This window comes from Marmota flaviventris, chromosome 14, assembly GCF_047511675.1.
Source record: "Marmota flaviventris isolate mMarFla1 chromosome 14, mMarFla1.hap1, whole genome shotgun sequence".
Lineage (NCBI taxonomy): Eukaryota > Metazoa > Chordata > Mammalia > Rodentia > Sciuridae > Marmota > Marmota flaviventris.
The window spans coordinates 86,552,812-86,575,188 of NC_092511.1; the positions used below are offsets into that span (position 1 = coordinate 86,552,812).

Genomic DNA, 22,377 nt, shown 5'->3' on the forward strand with positions numbered 1-22,377 from the left:
AGAGTCCAGGTGTGCAGCTATCTGGGCTGAATGACTCTTTCCTGGAATCTTCACTGGGATGGCCTGCCTGTTAAGCCAACCCTGTTGGTCATTGTCTTAGTCTGCTTGTGTTGCTATAACAAAATCTCTGAGCCCAGGTACTTTATAAAGAAAAGAGGTTGATTTGGCTTAGGATTTGGTGACTGGAAAGTCCAACAGCATGGCGCCAGCATTGGGTGTGTGCCCGTCCCCAACTGCATCCCAGCTGCTTGGTGGCCAAGCAGAGAAGGAAATTTTTGCAATCAAAGAAACAAGAGGCTGGAGAGGGGCCAGTCTTGGTCTTCTGTCACAACCCAGTCCCACAGTACCTAACCCAGTGCTTCGAGAATGACATTTGTCCCTCCCAAGCACAGCACCCTCATGATCTAATCACCCTCTACTAAGCCCCACTTCTAATGATCTTCTACCTCTCAACATCGCCAAGCTGTCACACAGGAACCCCGGGGACGGGTTTGGCTGGTCCCATGTGTCTAGGGTCTCATTAATGGAGCTGTCTATATGAGAAAGACGTCTGTGAATGCCTGTCTGGTGGCACCTCTCACTTCCTCCCCTGTTCCGCCCACCCTGCCTTGAGTGAGCAGGTTCATCAGGGGAGAACTGGACTGTTGGTTCCTCTCCAGTTCCAAGGAGTGACCACCCATTAACGTCCCTCCCTGAGGCTTCTGACTTTGAGACAGCACATCGTCCTTCCTGTGTTTTCACTTATTTTAGCTGCGGTTCCTCTTCCTGTCCCCAGACTCATCTATCAGGGATGCCCTGTTACAGAGCCTTTGAAAAGGCCTGTGAGCATTCCTCCCTGCAGAACGCCCCGGGTGACACTGTGCACGACCGCCCTGCGAGTCCTTGCCTGGTTTATGACAGCTAACAAGATCACAGCTTGAGCTGCTCAGGCCGCAAGTCTGCATCTCAGACGCTGCGATTCGGTTTCCATAAAAACCTCTCTTGCTCATCACACCAGAGTCGTGTGCTCCTTGGTGAGATGCAAATTAAACACCGCAGGCTGCTCATGTTCCGCAGCTCGTTTTATTTGCTTTAAACACAGGAGAGAGATGGAATTGGTTTGTTCAGAGCGAGCTGGAGTTAGGAGGAGGGTTTTCAGGAGCCAGACAAGGTTTTAGGAGCTGCCAAGTGATCCCTGTAGCTTTGCACTAACACAACCAGGTTCATGGAAATCAGCGAGATTTCTGAGGTCGTGTTTGTGGTAAGGCCCATTTGCTGTGCAGTCTGGGAAATCCACACCATGCTCCTGTCCTGCAGCAATGTCCACCTTACAGAAGGGACGTAGCTTTCCAGGGAAATTGGACTAACTGGTCTCTCAGGTTCCTTCCTGAGCAAACATTTTACAATCCTTCGAAATGACTAGATGCACAGTGCGAGTTGGGAACTCAGGTGAATGAGAACTGACTCAGCAGTAGAACCCTGGGTTCCATCCCCAGCACAAACCAAGTAAGAATAAATTAAAAAAAAAAAAAAAAGAATCCAGGTAAACCTGAGGAATTCTATGTGGCTAGGCTACCACGTTGGAAGAAATAGTACAATTATTTTAAAATAAAGAATAATATTAACTACTTTTACTGAACACATGCTACGTGCATGGTAGGCATTGGCTAAAAACATTAAGAATATTTTCTCAATTAGCTCACTGAGCAACACTAGAAGTCAACATTTTTCTTTTAGCCCTTTATGCCAAGGAGGCAACCAAGGCTCAGAGAGAGAAAGTAACTTCCCCAAGGCCACACAGCCAGCCTGCAGAGGAGGCAAAATGTCTATTCAGATCTATCTGATTCTAAACTTTATGCACCATCCTGCCTTACATGGTAAAATTCTCTAAATGTGCCTGACTAGGGCCAGAAAAACTGACAATTTACCCCGCTTGTTGAAAAGTGCTTTAGTCAGCTGTGGCTATAAGACCTGTCAAGCACAGCTTAGAGGAGGAAGTTTATTTTGGCTCGCGGGTTCGGAGGTCCGTCCATGGCCAGCTAACTCCATAGCTCTGAGCCTGAGGTGAGACTAAACATCAAGGAGGAAGGGCCTGGCGGAGGAGAGCAGCTCAGGATATGGCCACCAGGAAGCAGAGAGAGCTTTGCTCACCAAGGACAAATAAATCCCCAAAGGCACACCCCAGTTACCCCCTGGTCTGGTCCATATCAGTGAGTTAACCTACTGATTCGGTTACACCTCTCGTACTCGACCCATTTCACCTGTGAACAGTCACGCATTGTCTCACACGTGAACTTTTTGGGGACCCCTCATATCTAAACCATAACAAAAGTGTCACTCCTCAGAGAACACAGGTTAGCTGCAGGAGCCCAGGTGTGCAGCCCTGAGTAGGCCGTGGGACCACTCTGCTCTGCCGTCTGTAAGGCAGACATAACTGTACCTGCACTTCCTTTCGTAGGCTTCTTGTGAAATTAATGGAAGAAGTTCAAAAATGCTTTGAAAAAAAATTTAAAGAACCATATAAATTTAAGCATCCATTGCTGTTAAAAGTCATCAAAGGACAAATGACACAAGAAAACATAATGGGCGGATGGTGTGGTCTGTGAGTTACATCTCAATGAAGCTGTTCTGTAAAATGTAGTCAAGGATCTCTGTTCCAGTGCCTAAGTCTTTGATCCACTTTGAGTTGATTTTTGTGCAGAGAGATAGAGGTTTAATATCATTTTGCTACATATGGATTTGCAGTTTTGCCAGCACCATTTGTTGAATAGGCTATCTTTTCTCCAGTGAATGATTTTGCATTTTTGACTAGTATGAGATAACCATATTTATGTGGGTTTGTCTCTGTGTCTTCTATTCTGTTCCATTGGTCTACAAGTCTGTGTTGGTGCCTGAACCATGCCATTTTTGTTACTACAGCTCTGTAGTACTGTTTAAGGTCTGGTATTGTGAGGCCTCCTGCTTCACTTTTCTTGCTAAGGATTGCTTTAGCTATTCTGGATCTCTTATTTTTCCAAATAAATTTTATGATTGCGTCTTCTATTTTTATAAAGATTGTCATTGGGATTTTAATAGCAATTGCATTAAATCTGTATAACACTTTTGGTAGTATGGCCCTTTTGACAATATTGGTTCTGCCTATTCAGGGGCATGGGTGATCTTTCCATCTTCTGAGGTTTTCTTCAATTTCTTTCTTTAGTGTTCTGTAGTTTTCATTGTATAGGTCTTTCACCTCTTTTGTTAGATTAATTTCCAGGTTGTTTTTGTTTGTTTGTTTTGAGGCTATTGTAAATGGGGTAGTTTTCCTAATTTCTCTTTCAGTTGATTCATTGCTAATGTATAGGAATGCATTTGATTTATGGGTGTTGATTTTATATCCTGCTACTTTGCTGAATTCATTTATTAGTTCTAGAAGTTTTCTGGTGGAATTTTTTGGATCTTCTAGGTATAGAATCATGTCAACAGCAAATAGTGATAGTTTAAGTTCTTCTTTACCTATTTGTATCCCTTTAATTTCTTTCTTTTGTCTAGTTGCTCTGGCTAGAGTTTCAAGGATGATGTTGAATAGAAGTGGTAAAAGAGGACATCCCTGTCTTGTTCCAGTTCTTAGAAGGAATGCTTTCAATTTTTCTCCATTTAGAATGATGCTGGTCTTGGATTTAGCATATATAGCTTTTATAGTTGAGGTAAATTCCTACTATCCCTAGTTTTTCTAGTGTTTTGAACATGAAGGTGTGCTGTATTCTGTCAAATACTTTTTCTATATCAATTGAGTTGATCATCTGATTCTTGTTTTTAAGTCTATTAATGTGATGAATTACATTTATTGATTACTATACGTTGAACCAACTCTGCTTCCCTGGAATGAACCCCACTTGGTCATGGAGCACTATCTTTTTAATATGTATTTGTATGCAATTTGCCAGAATTTATTGAGAATTTTTGTGTCTATGTTCATCAGAGATATTCGTCTGAAGTTTTCTTTCCTTGATGTGTCTTTGTTTTGGTATCAGGATGATATTAACTTCATAGAATGAGTTTGTAAGGGTTCCCTCCTTTTCTGTTTTATAGAGTATTGGTGTTAATTCTTTTTTGAGAGTCTTGTAGAACTCAGCTGAGAATCCATCTGGTCCTGGGCTTTTCTTTGTTGGTAGGCTTTTGATGGTGTTTTCTATTTCATTACTTGGAATTGATCTGTTTAAATCATGTATGACCTCCTCATTCCGTTTGATTAGGTCATATGTCTCTAGAAATTTGTCGATGTCTTTAATATTTTCTATTTTATTGGAGTATGAATTTTCAAAATAGTTTCTAATTATCTTCTGTATTTCAGATATGTCCATTGTGATATTTCCTTCTTCATCTTGTCTTTTAGTAATTTGAGTTTTCTCCCTTTTTCTCTTCGTTAGCATGGCCAGGGGTTTACCTATTTTATTTTTTCAAAGAACCAACTTTTTGTTTTGTCAATGTTTTCAATTGTTTCTTTTGTTTCGATTTCATTGATTTCAGCTCTGATTTTAATTATTCTTGTCTTCTACTGCTTTTGGTGTTGATTTATTCTTCTTTTTTTAGGACTTTAGGATGTAGTGTTAGGTCATTTATTTGTTGATTTTTTTATTCTTTTAATGAATGCACTCAATGAAACAAACTTTCCTCTTAGTACTGCCTTCATAGTGTCCCAGAGATTTTGATATGTTGTATCAGTGTTCACATTTACCTCTAAGAATTTTTTTATTTCATCCTTGATTTCTTCTACTATCCATTCATCATTCAATAGTGTATTATTTAGTCTCCATTTGTTGCAGTAGCTTGTATTTTTTATTTTATTTTGATTTCTAATTTCATTCCATTGTGGTCTGATAGAATGCTGGGTATTATCTCTGGTTTTTGTATTTACTAAGAGTTGTTTTGTGGCATAAGATATGGTCTATTTTAGAGAAGGAGCAATGTGCTGCTGAGAAGAAAGTATATTTGCTTGTTGATGGTTGAAATATTCTCTATATGTCTGTTAAGTCTAAATTATTGATTTTATTATTTAGTTCTATAGTTTCCTTATGTAGTTTTTATTTGGAAGATCTGTCCAGTAGTGAGAGAGGTGTGTTCAAGTCACCCAGTATTATTATATTGTGGTCTGTTTGACTCTTGAAAATGAGAAGGGTTTGTTCCAATCTTCACTGTGTTGGCCTAGGATCTAACTTCCTTAACAAGACTCCTAAAGCACAAGAAGTAAAATCAAGAATCAATAAATGGGATGGGTTAAAATTAAAAAGCTGCATCTCAGCATGAAGAGAGAGCCTATAGATTGGGAGAATATCTTTACCACATACACCTCCGATAAAGCATTAATCTCTAAGATATATAAAGAACTCAAAAAACTTAACCCCAAAAAAACAAATAACCCAATCGATAAATGGGCTAAGGAACTGAACAGACACTTCACAGAAGAAGAAATACCATTGATCAACAAATATATGAAAAAGTGTTCAACATCATTAGAGAAATGCAAATCAAAACTACACTAATATTTCATCTCACTCCTGTCAGAATGGCATCATCAAGAATATAGGCAACAATAAATGTTGGCGAGGATGTGGGGAGAAAGGTACACTCAGACATTGCTGGTGGGACTGCAAATTGGTGCAACCACTATGGAAAGCAGTGTGGAGACTCCTCAGAAAACTCGAAATGGAACCACCATTTGACCCAGCAATCCCGCTCCTTGGTTTATACCCAAAGGACTTAAAATCATCATACTAGAGTAATGCAGCCATGTCAATGTTTATAGCAGCTCAATTCACAATAGCTAAACTATGGAACCAACCTAGATATTCCTCAATAGATGAATGGATAAAGCAAATGTGCTATATATACTCAATGGAATATTACTCAGCTTTTAGGAAGAGTGAAATTATGGCATTCATCATTAAATGGATGCAGTTGGAGAATATCATGCTAAGCGAAAAAAGCCAATCCCACAAAACCAAAGGCTGAATATTTTCTCTAATATGCTGATGCTAATTCACAATAAGGTGGGGGGCACTAGGGAAGAATAGCATTACCTTAGATTAGGTAGAGGGAAGTGATGGGAGGGGAGGGAAGGGATGTGGGGATAGGGAAGAAGTAGAATGAAACAGACATTATTACTGTATGTATATATGTGACTACATGACCAATATGATTCTGCAACGTGTACACTCAGAAAAATGAGAAATTATATTCCATCTATGTATGATATATCAAAGTGCATAAATGCATTCTTCTGTCATGTATAACTAATCAAAACAAATTAAAAATTAATAAAAATATTAAGATAATGAATATTTGAGTACTATCAAAAAATATATAGTCAAGGAGCCTGGGTAAGTTTTTACTACCATATGGATTATAGAGTTCCCATGAGAGCAGTAGTTTCTATCTCAGGAACAGAAAATGCACATAAATAAGTTTAAGAACTCAATAAATAAGTCATGAGTGGCAGCGTATCAAATGGATCATGGCTTTAAAACACTCTGGTTGCTTCAGGGCACAAGAGGGGGTCTTCCCTGTAGAACCTCTTTCCATGAGGACCTTTGGACTGAAGCACAGGACTTATGGTGTGCAGGAGGTCTTGAAGATGCGATTTCTCCCCTAAGAGAAGAGCTGGGGTCTCAGTGCTGAGCAGAGTTTAGAGAGAAGCCTATCACTGGGGCCCCGGACCTCAGTCTTTGGTTGTAGACCACACAGCTGACAAGCAGTCAAACAGGGACGTTCCCTGCCACATCACAACTGTAAAGTGAGGGACAGGCATGGGGAGGAAGTCAGAGGCCTGCGTGTGTCCCATGAGTAGGTCAAATGAAGCACTGCTAAGGTCGTTCATGAGAGCACCCAGCGTGGTGGGCAGCTGGAGTGTGAGCACACCGTGGCCATGGGTGGTCTTCCTGCCTCCCACCAGCCAGCACTGCCTCTGGAGACCAGGGCCCTCCATCCCAGCACCCTGGCTCCCCACACTCCAGCCAGTGGCTGTCACCTCCATCCGTGTTCTCAGCTCCCTCGGCCAGGGGAGGTGCTATCCTAGCAGATCTCTCCAGATTTCTGACAAATGGGCCCAGATGGCTCCACAGCTCCTATCCCCACTGCCAGGAGAAGGCTGTTGGGTTTCCCACTTTGGGGGGCTCTCTGGGCCAAGAAGGGCTTTTCATCTCAATGTCATCCATGGCACCACCCACCAGGGAAGGCATTCTGTGTCACCAAAAGATGGATGCTCAGAAAGTGCCCAGGACAAAAGGGGAACACAGCCACAGGTTGGCCTTTCCTGGCTGTGCTGGGCAGAGGTGACCTGGTCAAACAAACTGAGGGCTTTCTGAAGTGCAGAAAGCAGGGGGATAGGCCCAGCATCCTCCACGGCCCTCTACCATCACATCTCCCAGCTTACATCATGTCTTTGACATAAATAAGCCATGGAGCTACACCCCCAGTAATATTTACAGAACCCCTGCCCCCTAAGACATCCATCTGAAGGCAGGACCAGAGGGCTCCATCCCATTCAGAGATTTTGGTTCTGAGATGAAGACTGTCCTCTGATAGTCCTTGATTATTAATACTACATTAGAAACAGAAAAAGTACCAAAAAGCCCAGAGATGTGTGGGGAGCCAATGCATGAACAGTATTGCATTTTTCCTTAATTTATAAGACAACTTTCTCCTTGGTTGGGCCACATCCCAAAGTGCTTATTGTAATTTGGACATGAACTCCTCATTCCCTGATAGGACAACATAAGTGGTCCAGTGAGCTGAGCAGGAGGACCTCTGGACTCCGGTTTGTAACAGAAAGAATTCCAGATACTGTGATGGCACCAGCAGGGAAGAGACATCACTTAGGTCCAACCTGATGGACCTCCCATAGTACTGCGCCACCTGCCTGGCCCCCTGGCCTTTTTCATGTCACCTTCTAGGAGTGCTGAGGCCCCCTACAGGATGGAGCCACTGACTTCTGAAACTGTCACAGATGCTAAGCCATATCCCTTTCTGTTTATTTTTGAACCTCAGTGTAATGTCATCTTCTAGTGAAAAGCAATCTAAATCCCTATTTGAACAGAGAAGGGTTTGAAAATTACAACCACCACCTGGTTAGAAAATAAAGGAAATAAAAACTCAGCCTAATAAGGATGATGACCTGCAGGCATCGCTATATTCAGAGGCAAAATGATAGCCCCAAGTGCTTGTGTTAGTAACAACAGTAGCTGAAACAAGTCTTCAATTCAAGAAGTTTGTACAAGTATTACAAAACAATCTGGAAAATGTAAGTTAAAACTGATTTTAAAAATGGACAAATACCAATGAATAAATTGTAAAAAGAGTTGCCATCCTAAAAGGTTCTAGGATTAGGTTATACTGGTGATAAGTTCTTTTAAACTTTCTAGAAATAGTCAATTCTTATACCAAACTTTCCCAGAACACTATGAAAAGGAAAAAACACTATCCAATGTGTTCTTTTAAGCTCAAAGCACCATGATACAAAATGTGTCAAAAAGCTCCATCTGCCAGTGACACACACCTGTAATCCCAGTAGCTGGGGAGGCTAAGGCAGGAGGATCACGAGTTCAAAGTCAGCCTCAGCAACTAAGCAAGGACCTAAGAAAGTCAATGAGACTCTCTCTTTCTAAAGAAAATATAGAAAAGGGCTGGGGATGTGGCTCAGTGGTTAAGTGTCCCTGAGTTCAATCTCTGATACTAAAAAAAGAAAAAAAAACCTCCAAAAAGTAAAATATATATAATATAAATATATATCAAGACCATCCCAAACTCCTTAAGAAAATACTATCAAGCTAAATTTGATAAGATAGTGGTAGAGTCAGCTTCCAAAATCAAGTGGACTTGGAGAGGGGACCATGTACCCTATTAGTGAAAACAATAAAAACTTTGAAAACATAGAAGTCTAAAAACTATTTAATTCTTATAATTCCATCATCCAAAATATCCACAGTTGGGCTGGGGATGTGACTCAAGTGGTAGCATGCTCTCCTGGCATGCGCGGGGCACTGGGTTCTATCCTCAACACCACATAAAAATAAAAAATAAAGATATAAAAAAATTCACAGTCAACACATGAGGGTATAGCATTCCAGTGTCTTTTTTTTTTTTCTTCATGCATATATTTTTACATAATTGCAATCATTCTGCTTTGTAGCCAACAGACTGACAGGAAAAGACCCCACTCACACACACCCTGTGCGTTCAGATCAGGTCAATTTATTTAGCAAAGGACATAGAAACACAGCTGAGGCAAAGACAGGTGTGCCAGCACAGGTGCCTGTGGGGGCTCCAACCCAATCCCAAGCAAAACCCAGAGTCAGCAAAGTCCCATCCTCTCCCAGGGAACAAGCGTCGTCAAGACTTGGGAATTCCTGACAGATTCCTCTGTTTGCAGCTAGCTGACATCCGGGAAAGCTCATTTCCTCACAAGCATGCTGAGATAATTTTTCACTCTGAACATAACATTTAACGCACCCACCCTTCCATCCTTAATCTTAGTGCAACCTCATTTCCTCTGAGTGGTTTTGCTCATCAAGCTACATGCATCCTTAGTGGCGCGTCCTTCTCAGCCTTGGTACGCACCCTTTTATAATCTGAGCTTGCTTCCTATTGTAAGAAGTTTTTAAATGAATGAATGAACGCTGACTTTGATCCCCTTGATAAAATAGGCACTATAGCAGAGGCTTGGGTCGTGATTTCCCTCATCAGCTGTGATACAGTCCACCAGAGCTGGAGGCTGGAATGATTGGCAGATTCTTTCCCCTTGCTAAGTGCCAAGCAGGTGGTTCATGTTCTGGAACGAATTGGAGATGTGCTTCTCTCTGTTCCCCTTACTGAGGACAGCTACAATCTGTGGTCATTACATGTCAAACAAGCACGAGAAGACAGAAAAGTGGAGAGGAGGCAGGTCAGCTCGGGACTTCAGGCCTGAGGAAAAACGTGTAGCGAGTTTCTAGGTCTTCTGTTTGCCTCAAATAGCTTCAAGTAGATGCTAGGTAAGCCAGAGATCTGGCAACAAGCACAGAAGAAAAGAAACCCCCCGAAATCCAGCTTTCTCTAGCCAAAGGACTGAGAAATCAGTATCCTAGCAGGAAAATTAAAAAAGAACTTTAAGTAATTATACTCCATTCCAGACAAACACCACAGAAAAATGGTGCCCATCAGCAAAGGCCAAGTGGGGTCCAGACTCCCACCTCTGCACAGTTGTGAGGAGACACCCCACCACTACCACCCGCTGCCGGCATGGTACCAGTGGGAGCCTAAGAAAACAGGCAACAGTCTCGGTTTTTTAAGTCCTAAGTCTTGTAATCCCCAAAATGTTCTAAATACAACAGAAGTCACTCATCCTACCAAGAACCTGGAAAATCTCAATTTGAATGAGAAAGGTCAGTAGCTGATGCCAACACTGGAAAGACACAGATGTTAGAATTACCTGACATGGAGTTTGAAGCAGTCACTGTGGAATGCTCCAGTAAGCCATTAAGAATGCGCATAAAACAAAGGAAAAATAGTCTCAGTGAAGCAGTAGATGGTATAAAGAAGAGCCAAAGGGAAACTTTAGAACTGAAAAATCCAGTCACTGAAATTTTAAAGCTTCAGTGGATGAGCTCAACAGCAGAATGAGAAGTGAAGACTCAATAGACGTTGCCCAAATGAACCTCAGAGGAAAACTAGATAGGGGAGGGAGGAAGGGGAGAGGACAGAGCCTCAGGGACCTGCAGGATGACAAGACCTGATGTCTGTGTGATCAGAGTCTCAGAAGAAGAGGAGAAAGAGCGTGGGGCTGCAAAAAAAAAAAAAAAAAAAAATCATTCAGAAAGTTTCCAAAGTGACACTGAGTAAAAATCTTGCCGAAGTTTTCAAACACGTGAAGGTATAGATTCACAAAAAGCTAGATGAACCCCAAACAAGATACATCTGGAGAGATCCCTGTCAAGATATATCACAGTCAAACTTCTGAAAATGAAAGGCCAATACAAAGTCGTGGGGCTGGGGTTGTAGCTCAGGGCTAGAGCAGCGGCCCACCACGTGTGAGGCCCTGGGTTCGGTCCCCTGAAAGCCATGAGAGATGAACACCACCACACATGTGGGGTCCAGCAACTGGAATGACACAGCATTCAGGAGCCACGGAGGTGGAAGGAAGTGGCACATCATTTTCCAAGTGCTGGGGGAAAAAAAGAACTGTCGGCCCCCGATTCTCTTCCCATGAAATCCTTCAGGAATGAAGGACCAGTGAAGACCTTCTGAGATGAAGGAAACCCCAGAGCCTTGGTCACCACAGATCCACCCTAAAGGAATGACTAACAGAAGGTCTCGAAACAGAGAGGGAAGAATACTGATGGAAGCATCGAGAGGAAATATCAACGAACAACAGAAAGAGCAAAAATAGGGGGAACAACAATAAATGTTCCTTCTTGGGCTGATTGAAGCAACATTTGAAACATCGTTTGCTGTGGCTCTAGATGTAGAAGAAATACTTAAGATGGTTAGGGAAGTAAGTCTTCTATACTCCACCCAAATTAGTAGACTGGAAACCCCACTATGTTGTGATAAATTGTACATATGACATCTGAAGAAAAGCTAAAAATCTATTCAGAGAGATAAATTCAGAAACACTGAAAGTAAATCAAAATAGAATTCTAAAATATGTTCAAGCAACAGGAAGGAAGGAAAAAACAAAAGAGAAGGATTAAAGAGATAAACAAAAAATAAACTGTCAACCAGGTGTTGTGGCACACACCCATAATCCCAGCTATTTGGGAGGCTGAGACAGGTGGATTACAGGTTCAAGGCCAGCCTGGGGAAGATGGTGAGCCCCAAGTCTCAAAATTAATTAATTAAATGTCATACTTACGTTCTGAATATATCAGTAATTACATTAAATATAAAAGGCCTAAATTTGTTAATTAAAAGATATTTTGGCAAAGGAGATTAACAATATGTAACCCAACTATATGTTGCCTATATGACCAATTCAAATATAACAATCCAGGTAGGTTGAAAGCAAATGGACAGAAAAGATATACAATAAAAACATTAGTCAGAAGAAAGCATGATGTAACTGGGAGTTGTTGTAGTAAGTGAAATAAGCCAGGTACAGAAAGACAGTGCACAGTCTCAACCATGGAATATAAGAAAGTTAATCTCATAGAAGTTCAGAGTCTAATGATTACCAGAAGCTGGGGGCATAGCAGGAAAGGGAATGGGGAAAGGTTGAATAATGGGTACCAAATTAGAGGTAAAAGGTAAAAGTTTTGGTGTGCTGTTATGCCATAGGATGACCATAGATGAAGACATGTACTAAATGTTTTATTAAAGCCATTGGGAAGAATTTTAAATGTTTTCACCATAAGGAAATGATAATTGTTTGAGGATACAGGTATGTTCACCCTGATTGGAACATTACACAACAGATACATATATAGAAACATCACATGGTACCCCATCAATGTGTACAAGTTCTATGTATCAGTTAAATTTTAAAAAAATTTAAAAGAAATATCAAAGTAAAAAAAAAAAAAGAAAAAGGAAAGAAAGGAATGACCAAATTAGTATCAGATAAAGTCAATTTAGGAGCAGAGAAAATTGCCAGGGACTGAGCAGGACATTACATATTTCTAAATGACACAAATCCCCCAGGAAAACATAGTACCATAAGGTGAGCACATCTCTTCTGTCCCATGCTCTGACTACCATGTCCTCTGCCACAGCAAGGACAACTGACCACAGGCTGAAACCATGAGCCAAAATAAGTCCTTTACCCCTTAAGTTGATTATCTCTGGTATTTTGTCACAGTGAAAGAAAACTGATGCACAAACATTGTAATTTGGGACCTTATCTGGAAAATCAAAATATTTTATAAAATTGAGCTCATTCTCACATGGCAAACTGATACAAGCATGGAGGAGAAGTGTTAGACACAAAAGGACCCTCCAGTTCAGCAGTGTCCCCACTGGGCAGCTAAAGATCCACTGTCATTTATCATCATCAAATGTGAAGCATTTATATTTTTGATATCTGGATCCCTCATTCATTTATATAACTTGCCTGGCCCCAGCAGGTGTTCCATTCTCAACCTGTTGTATAGGTGGGAGCTTTCTAAAGTTAGCTCCTGTTTTATGAAATCCTATACATACCAAAGACAACAGAAAAAAAATACACGTGTGTATATATGAATTATTTGGGGCCCTTTCATAGTATACCAAAATCTGTTGATTTACACACTATCTTAAGAGTCATGTTATTTCAATCAACATTTATTGAGAATTTATTTAAACCAAACTCTCTACGAGCTGGAGATATATTGCATGGACAGATCAAATGATTCCTCTCCTTCTGGGCTAGCCTAACAAAATGAGAAATGTGCTAGAGGAACTCAAAGGGAAAAAATGGGGATTTGGAAACATTTAACAGAATATATTATCATGGGCTCAGGATGTGGCTCAAGTGGTAGCACGCTCGCCTGGCATGCGTGAGGCACTAAGTTCAATCCTCAGCACCACATAAAAAAATAAAATAAAATAAAGATTTAAAAAAAAAGAATATGAAAAGATCTCCCATTTAAAAAAAAAAAAAAGAATATATTATCATTGCACTTTGTTCCTGGAGAGCATGTAGGAGGTAACAATAGCCAAAAGAAGAAAGGGAGAAGGGACTTTTAAACACAAAAAATAGCATGTATGAAGCCCCCCAGTTCTAAAAGAGGTAAGCTGTCAATATCATGGAAAATATATTATGGCCAAGAGTCAGGATGGACCCATGGAAGTGAAGCTGGAGAGCTGATTGAAACCAGACCGTGAAGAGCTTCAAAAGCCACGTTTATGGAGAAATTGGTCCTGGAGTGACAGCAGAACATGCAGCACATGCATATAGAACTGAAACCAAAGTTTCTCTGCATCTGATGGCAGATGGGGTCTGCGTAAGTTGCAGGCCTTTCCAGTCAAGAAAGCCTGTGTCAGTGTGAGCAGCCAGTCAAGACAGGGAATGCCTGCCCGTGTCCGCTCTGAGGGTCACAGCCAACAAAACCTGATTCTCCTCCACTATCATGGAGTAGCATGTTGCAGCTTTCAATGGTGGCCATGCCCTCCAGTGCTGCAGCAGAGCCAAGAACAGACCCAAAAACCTGCAGGATGAGAGGGGACCCAGCAGAAGGTTGCCTCTTGGTTGTGCTTGTCTAGGAGTTTATATAACTACTGGTCCAGATTGAGACTAATCAGGTTTTGGAAAAGTGCCAACACTATTGGTCCAACTTTATGCTGATCAGATCTTGGATAGTATTAATGCTATCGTTAGCCCTCGAGTAATTTTCCTGCCATCTCCACTCAGGTTTGCCCCCACTTGTGTTTTCTTGTCACTGATTGGGCTCACCCTGGCTCACCTGGACCCTAGCTCTGGGACACAGGCCCGCCCCAGCATGATAGGATCCACCCATCGGTAACCTGCATTCACTGTGTGCTCCAGCCCACCCAGGCTGCCACTCTGGGACAAAGGCTTGGATTCAGAACCAACTATCAGTTTTGCTTTATGGAAGATAATCTATCCACAGCGAACCTCCTCAAGCCAACTTTTATCATTTTTACTTCTCTTACTACACTCAAGGTCTTAGATCACCTGGTATCAGTAGAGATCGGGCACTGTGGCCAGGGAGCTGATGATGGTTTGTAAATGGAGCATTTGTTGAGTTCTTACAGTGAGAAGGAGCTAAATCTTACTCTTCAATGGAGTCTGTGCAACGCAGATGCTAAGCTGGGCAGCTCGGCCATCCACAGGCAGGATTAGGCAGAGAGCGCCTCTCTAAGTCACTTGTCAGTCAAAAGCTTGTGGATACGTATCCAAAGGCCCCACAGTACATCTGGCAAACGGGCGCACCCTCCCCTGTGAGACCCAGGACTTGTCATTTTGGTTCCAGATCTTTTCTTTTATGGTCTGTAAGAGAAATCCGAGCCCAGGCCAGATTCTGAGAAGAACGCGTTATTGCAGCCAAAGGAAGAAAAATGACAAGCACATGGCAGAGAAGAAAGCTGGACCCGTCTCAAAGGTATACTTCAGCCCTGGCCACTCACAAAGCCAGCAGAGAACAGTTCATGAAATAAAAATGCATAAAGTAAACAAACCGTCCGCCATGGAACCATGCTTAAATGATAGCAGATGAAATTTAGAGTTCATTTAAAAAATATATTCTCTGAAAGGGAAAAAAAAAAGTGTTCAAACTGAAAGAGTGTAAGAGATGCCTTTTTGAAAGGTGGGGGCTCCTTTTTAAAGACTCACTAGCTCCGTGGTAGATTTTTTTTTTTCTCTTTGTTTTTTCGATCAGTAATCACATGTGACTGTCTATCACAGGACAAGCACTGTGCTAAGCTTTGGTGACACAAAGACTTTTATTCTGTGACCTCAGGGACATTCTCCAATGTCTTCAGAGTCAGTGGCACCATGTTCATGCACTTGGTCCGGGAGGTTGGCGGGAAGTATCCTAAAAATCATTCAAAGTGGTGTCCTCGTGTCAGCCAGGCTGTGTCATCGTTTCAGGAGACGTTCTGCTCCTTTTTTTGAAGTATCTCCAGTTTGTAAGCATGACGGCCAGTTGGCAGGCTAGCATTTTCAGTTTGTAATTTTCAACATAAAAGCCTCGTTTTTAGTTCTAACCTGCAGGGACGACCATCCTGGCCTCCTCGTCCTTCTCCTGCCTCACTGCCGCAGCTGCCCCAGCAGAGACCAAGCAGCTGTGTGCACTCAGGGCAACAGCAGGCATGATGCTGTGGCCAGGATGACCAGCTGTCCCCGAGGACCCATGCTAGACCAGCTAGCAGAGGTGCCTTTGTGGACATGGGGATAGAGGGGTGATCTCCTGATCTCTGGACTGGCCAGCAGGGTTCTTCCTACATACAGAATCCTACAGCCAGTTTTGAACGAATGTCTATTGCTTTTGCACCACAGTAAAGTTGGAAAATCTTTTGTGAAGCACTCATCATAAATCAGGGACTGACTCTATTCAATCCTGATCCCAGAGGCATCGTGAGCCTCTCAACCCTTAGAATCAAAGCATGAGGGAAAATCTAAATTCTTGGCTCATTCCATTGTTTTAAAAACAAATAATAGCTATGCCAGTAAAACTGTCATTTTCAGTCAGTTTCCTAATTTAAGGAAGAAAAACAAGGAGTATACAGCTTTTCTGCCAATCTAACTCAGATGGGAGATTCTGTCTCCTCGGGCTGGTGTGTCTGATTACTAAGGACAGCAACCATTAACGTGGTAGCTATTTTTATGGATATTCTCCCAGAAATTAAAATGCTGCTTTTCACTAGACACCCATTCGCTCCATGGTGGAAGCCACAAGGAATCCCTGCACGTGGCACCTCTGGTGCACACAAAGCCCAGGCACACACACAGCGAGCTTCACAAGTTTTCTTGTTGTGTGAATCCAAGCAGGTAGAACATACAGATCAAGGCCATTGAGCATCATTTATAAAAACCAACCAAAATGTTCTTTGTTCCTCTTAATGTCCTGGTCTTCAGCAGATGTCATCCCAGAGTGTGGCAGGGAGACAAATCGCTTCCTTCCATATTTGTCCCCACCATCCTTTTCACCAGGAAGTCTTTGGGCCATGTGTTATTTTGCTTTTCTTGGTATTTTTATGTTTTCCTCTCAGTGTTTTGTGGGCCTACCAACAAACCATTAATGAGGATCCCAGATGTTCACGTTTGGCCAGAATCCAGTGTTTTGTTTAGTGTCTAATTCCATTGATAGTAGCCATCTCCATTCACTCAGCCAACAGGAAGATAGATTTTCATTCATATAAAAAAGGAAGAAACGGTGCAATCCCTCGAGTACCAACTACCCCCTTCCCTCCTCTGCCTCAAGATCCTGGATTCCTCCCTCAATATCAGACACAAACAATAGGCTGGTAAAGAAATCCCTGCCGCTCAGGCAGAGCATGAGCCTATGGTCTGTTCAAGAATTTGGGAGGCAGTGGGTATGGTCTCTGACATTAGTGGGAAGAAATGAAAACCTCCAAGGTTTCCCCTAACCCTGCAGTGCAAAAAGCTGCTTTTATTATCAGCTTTCCTACGAGATCATTTCTTGTCTGGTGGTTTACATAGAGAAGAAAAGGCTCCAGTGAGGATTGCCCACCTCCCCAACCCCACACCCAGGATTTATGAGAGTCTGTCCTTGGGCTGAGCATCTGTCAGAGATTTAAGGGATGGGTGAGAAGGGCCCTTTCCGTTCTCCAGGTTGCTTTGCACTTGAAGCTTTAAACCTTCATGAACTGCCCCCCTCCGCCCCTGCCTCGCTATGTCCTTCCCTAAGGATGCAGTGGTCACAGTGGGAAGCAGAAGGCAGATTTTTTGCTGACTCAGCATGAAAAAAGTGACCCACATTTTCTGGGTTTAGAGCTTAACATAGAAAGAACACATTCAGGTGCGTTTCAGTTCAGTTAATGAAAGAAGGTGGAAGATGTTGAATATTATGTAAGTACTGAAATTTTCTTAGATTTGAATGCTCTTTGGGTGGACATGTGCCATTTTAGTTTTTGCAATTCATTTATTACCACTGGAAGGTGTTGATTGATTTTGTCCTGTTGTCTGTGAGTCGGTAAGGACTTTGGGCAAATTTCATCATGGAGATATACACCTAGTGTAAGTTTGAAATGCTGTTTCAATGAGCCACTGTGGGGTGGAATTTTAAAGTCTGGGTAGATACAAGTATGTCCATGCAGGACCTTCTTCTACACTGTGCCAGCCCCCTGTCCACAGCAGTACCCAACTCTGAGGGCAGAAAAAAAAGAGTGAAGCAAGATGTTTAATTCTGACAGTCCCAAAATCTCTGGAACTTTCCAGCAGCAGGCCATGAGAGCTGGGAGCAGAAAACACTGTGCCCTTGCTTCCAGTCCGAATTCTTGTCGTCTTTCCTCTGGGGAAAAACAAAGCAGTCCTTTTTGCATACTTTGCAAACCGTATTCCCAGCTTTTTGGACTTTCTTGCCTGGAGCTGATCGGATTCAGGGGTGCATGTGGACAGCCATTCCCAGAACAGCAGCGACGTGCAAACTCCGATGTTATGCCACCTTCCCTTCTGAGGTGGCTACACTTATAACCAGGGCCCAGCCACCGAGGGGCACACTTTCTGCGGTCTGGTCTGGAGCAGCCCTCCCGCTGCCCTGGAGGGCAGGTCCCGTGGGCGGCCCCTGCACCGCGCCTCCTGTCCCCTCGGCGGCGGGGTGGCAGCCTGCTGGCGTTTTCCTGTTTGCTCACTTGGCTTTCCTTCCCTTTCCTTCCCTGGGGGCCTGCTGGGCTGGCAGCGCTGGGGTCCAGCAGACCAACTGCAGAACCTCCGTGCCTTCCAGCAAGGGCAGCAGCAGCGGAAGCAGCAGCAGCAGCAGCAGCTCCTCCAGCGACTCCGAGAGCAGCTCGGGATCCGACTCGGAGACCGAGAGCAGCTCCAGCGAGGGAGAGGGCGGCAAGCCCCCGCACTTCTCCAGCCCCGAGGTAAGCGGCGCCGCCACCACTCGGGCCACCTCCCTGCCCCGCCCCCAACCGGGCACCACCCGGAGCCAGGAAGGCCTGGGGCTCCTCATTGTCCCCACTCCGCCCCCTCCTCCCACTCTCCTAATGACACCACTTCCTTTGAAGTTCAAAGCATCATCTTTCACGGTCCAAAACTCTCTATTTGACTTCCAGAAATTTCCAAGTATGTTGTAAACATCACCAACAGGAAATAACCAATGGATGGGGGTCTCCCTCGGGGTCAGCTGAGGCAATAACCAGACAGGAAAGTTCGCCACCTGGGAAGTGGGACCTCCAGTAAATCACAGGGACAGAAAGTTTATGGATCAGGCATGCTCAGAGTCTTACCTTTTTTGCAGTTTGTCACGGATCAGAAGAACAAGGGCTATAAATATTAATAAAACCTTCTTAACTGTGTTTTCTTTGTGAAAATATAAAAGGGAAAATTAGCATCAACCTACAAATAATAATGAAACCTTTTACAACCATGACCAGTGTCTATGGGGAAGATTTAGGTGCCTCGTATAAAAACATTATAAGGTCCTAATAAAAACCATTGCTGTTTCTACTTTAAAGTGGAAAGGGGGGAAATTAAATAGTAATTCAGAGCCCAGAGATTCTTGGGTGAGGGCCCAGAGAAAACTTCTCAAGTCTGGGAGCCATGAGTGTAGGTTTTGTTTTCTAAAGAAGGAATAAAAGACAGCTTCTTCCCAAGTGTATAAACAGGTGACATCACTGTGGATTGCGGGTTTGATTTTTTACTGACCACCCTCTGTGTCATTTGAGGGGGGCCAGATTCCTAAATAGGCTCTGACGACAAACCAAAGCCACTAATGCAAGCCCAGGGCCTTGGGAGGGCAGCAGCACTCTTGCTGCTTCTGTACCTGTCACCCCGGGAAAGGTACTTCCACAGAGGGACTCTTACAGTCCCTCTGGATTTTCTTTTTATCTCTCCACAGTCCCCCTTTCCTCCTCAGCATCTTTCTGCTCTATGGAAAAGCTCTCCACTCATCTGAAATAAGCCCCCTCTCCAGCACGTGATCTCCTTGATGTGCCTATTTCTCTATCTGCCCACCTACCCACCCACATAAGGTAAAGGCCCTTAGTGACATTACCCTATGAGTGCCTCATAGCTTATTTTAACCCTGGATTTTTAGTCAAGAGAGTAACATTATCATTCCTCCCTCACAATTTCATTCATTCACTCACTCTGTGTTTGTTCAACCAATATTTAAAGAGCTATAGACATTGGGCTCGGCTCTGGAATACAGCAGTAATATCAGAAAATGCCCTGTCTTCACAGATCTAACATCCTAACAGGGATCATTCGAAACAGAAAAAAATATAGTAGTTAAATAGAATCAAGTAGAGGAATGAAGCAGGCTTTATTAAACCTGCTTTGTGCTACAATTGGTTGAGAAATTCCAGAACATCAAATTATAAGAAACAACTCCCAGGGACAGCTCAAAAGCCAGGCATGAGGGCCCTGGGTTGGATAATAAGGGGTCTTGTCGGTGAAGTGAAGACCTCCCTGAAGTGCTTTAAGCAGAGTCTTGCTAAAAGTCACTGAGATCATTACGTGGCCTTGACCTCTTGGATGGTGAAAGGGTAATTGCTGCCCTTCTCATGGCAGGTCTCAGAGGCCCTGGTGAAGGAGAGGGAGCAAGTCTTCTAGAAATCTGAGCTCCCCAAGGATGCTTCCTTGCTCCTCCAGGTGCAGGGAATGCAGAAGTGGCAAATGGTGTGTTAGCCACACTAGACGTCATTCCTTCCTACTGGAAAGGGATGTATTTATTGGAGTCCAAGTAAGGTTCTCTTACATCTTTCCCAAGGTTAATGCAGACATACCCCCTGTAGGAGGGAAATGGGTTTGCAGGCTGAAAATCGCTGTCATGGGAAGTAGCAAGATTCTGCTCCTCCTTCCCAGCCCCCCTGCTTCTCTCTGAGGGAGCTGACCCCCATAGCCTCACACGCATTGAGGCCTGTTTCCTGAACTCCACACATCACTGGGGCTCCTGGTAGCCGTACACCTCACATTCCACTGCGCAGACGGGATGGTGCTGCCTTGCAGTGAGATGCTCTGGCCCTCCCTTCCCCTCCACGCCATCCTGACCCAGGAGTAGAAAGAGGCACTTCTGAGTTCTCAAGGCACCTTGTCCTTCCTCTCAATGTGCCAGAGCTGGGAAACCCCGCTGTGCTCCACTGAATTTCACGCAAACTGTTCTTTATGGCCCTGATTGCTGAACAGCACTTCCTGTCATGTGAATCCCTATCATGTAAGGCCTCCTTTGCAGGCTGCCCTGGAAGGGCCACTGTAAACATCTCCGTGGCTGCGAATGCCCTCTGCAGGGCCTGACCTGTGCTCAGTCATTCTCAGCCCCATTTCTTTCCCATGGGTTTTATCTCAGGAGTTTTCCTGGATCACGTGCCCTCCCATGCCAGGAAGGAGCTCACTGGATTGGCACGTTGACACCCGCACATGGGGGTGGGGGATCAAGCTTGGTCAGGTCATTGTGAGTTCTGGGGTAAAGTAAGCCGATCCCATTTCTTTACACCTATGCACTTTAGGGCATCACCCTGCCCTAAAAATTGCTCATGGAAACACAGGTTTTCACTGTGACTTTTCCCAAATGGACCCAGCATGGCAGCCTTTCTTCATGGAATATAAAAACTAAAAGCATATTTTGGAAGATGCTGCCCCAGATCATTCTTTTTATTTTTTATGGGGAGGGTACCAGGGATTGAACTCAGGGGCACTCACCATTGAGCCACATCCCAGCCCTATTTTGTATTTTATTAAGAGAAGGGGTCTCACTGAGTTGTTTAGTGCCTCCCTTTTGCTGAGACTGGCTTTGAACTCTTGATCTTCCTGCCTTGGCTTCCCAAGCTGCTGGGATTACAGGTGTGTGCCCCTGGGCCAGGCTCCAGATCATTCTTAAGAATCACTGTAATTGCTGGTTTGTTCAACAAGGCTCTTGCTAATCAGAAGCTGCTAAGGTCCACAGCAGTAAGTGCTAGGAAGGACACAGAGGAGCAGATACGTGGTGGGGAGCTCCTGCATAAGTCAGAAAAATAACCAGGGAAGAGAGTTGCGGCTGACCTCTAGCACACCAAGCCAGAAAGCAAATAGAAACATCAGGCAGAAACCCCGGATGGCGCTCAAGAGGTGGGCCACAGCCTGCACGCCTGCTGCGCTAATCTGAGGTCCTGGGTTTTCCCTCTGTTTTGCCACTCAACTCTCTGATATTTCACCTTCCTTGGCCACAATCACTTCCTCCCCAGAATGTAGGACATTTCTCTCCTGCCTGATCTGTGAGGTGTTTGTCAGGAACAAATGGTACATTTTGATTGACAGCTCACTCACTGGGAGCAGTCATAGCGATCTCTCTTCCAGGCCTTCTGTGTATACTGCAAGGGGCCTGTCCTGGCCAGAAAGAAGTGTTGGACTTTGTTAAAGACTCAAGGCATGTACACATGGAACAGATATGAACATCAAAAGCCTGTGCTATTGAGTAGATGGAGAGTAGCAGGCATTGTTTCGAGAGTTCGTGGTGTTTGCTCCAAAAATCAGATCTAATACTATTGTTTTAGGTTGAGGACTGACATTTCTCAAAGGAATGACCCCACACACACCAGAGAGTAGTGGGAGAGTTTAGTGAAACAACCATGCAGAGAATCTGGTCTTTACACCTAGGCAAGTACAAGTTCAGTCTTGGTGAAGCCTGGGAGTTGTGCAGCTTCGGACATGTCACTTAACCTCTCTGAGCCTCATCTACAAATTAAGGGAGATACTATTTCTTATCTGTGAAGGTTAAATTAGGTAATACGTGTAAAGTGGCAGGCATCTGGTAGGTGCGCCAGCAATGAAAGCTGATCGCAGGATGA

The 22,377-nt window shown here is 43.6% G+C and overlaps 1 protein-coding gene across 1 annotated transcript in view; it reads left to right on the top strand.

The window, feature by feature from the left end:
* Aff3 (ALF transcription elongation factor 3) overlaps positions 1–22,377 on the top strand; it is a 577,149-nt gene that overhangs the window by 507,521 nt on the left and 47,251 nt on the right. The window contains exon 13 of the mRNA XM_027950674.2: positions 18,288–18,474. Coding sequence (XP_027806475.2) covers positions 18,288–18,474 — 187 coding nt within the window. The remainder of the gene's footprint in view (positions 1–18,287; positions 18,475–22,377) is intronic.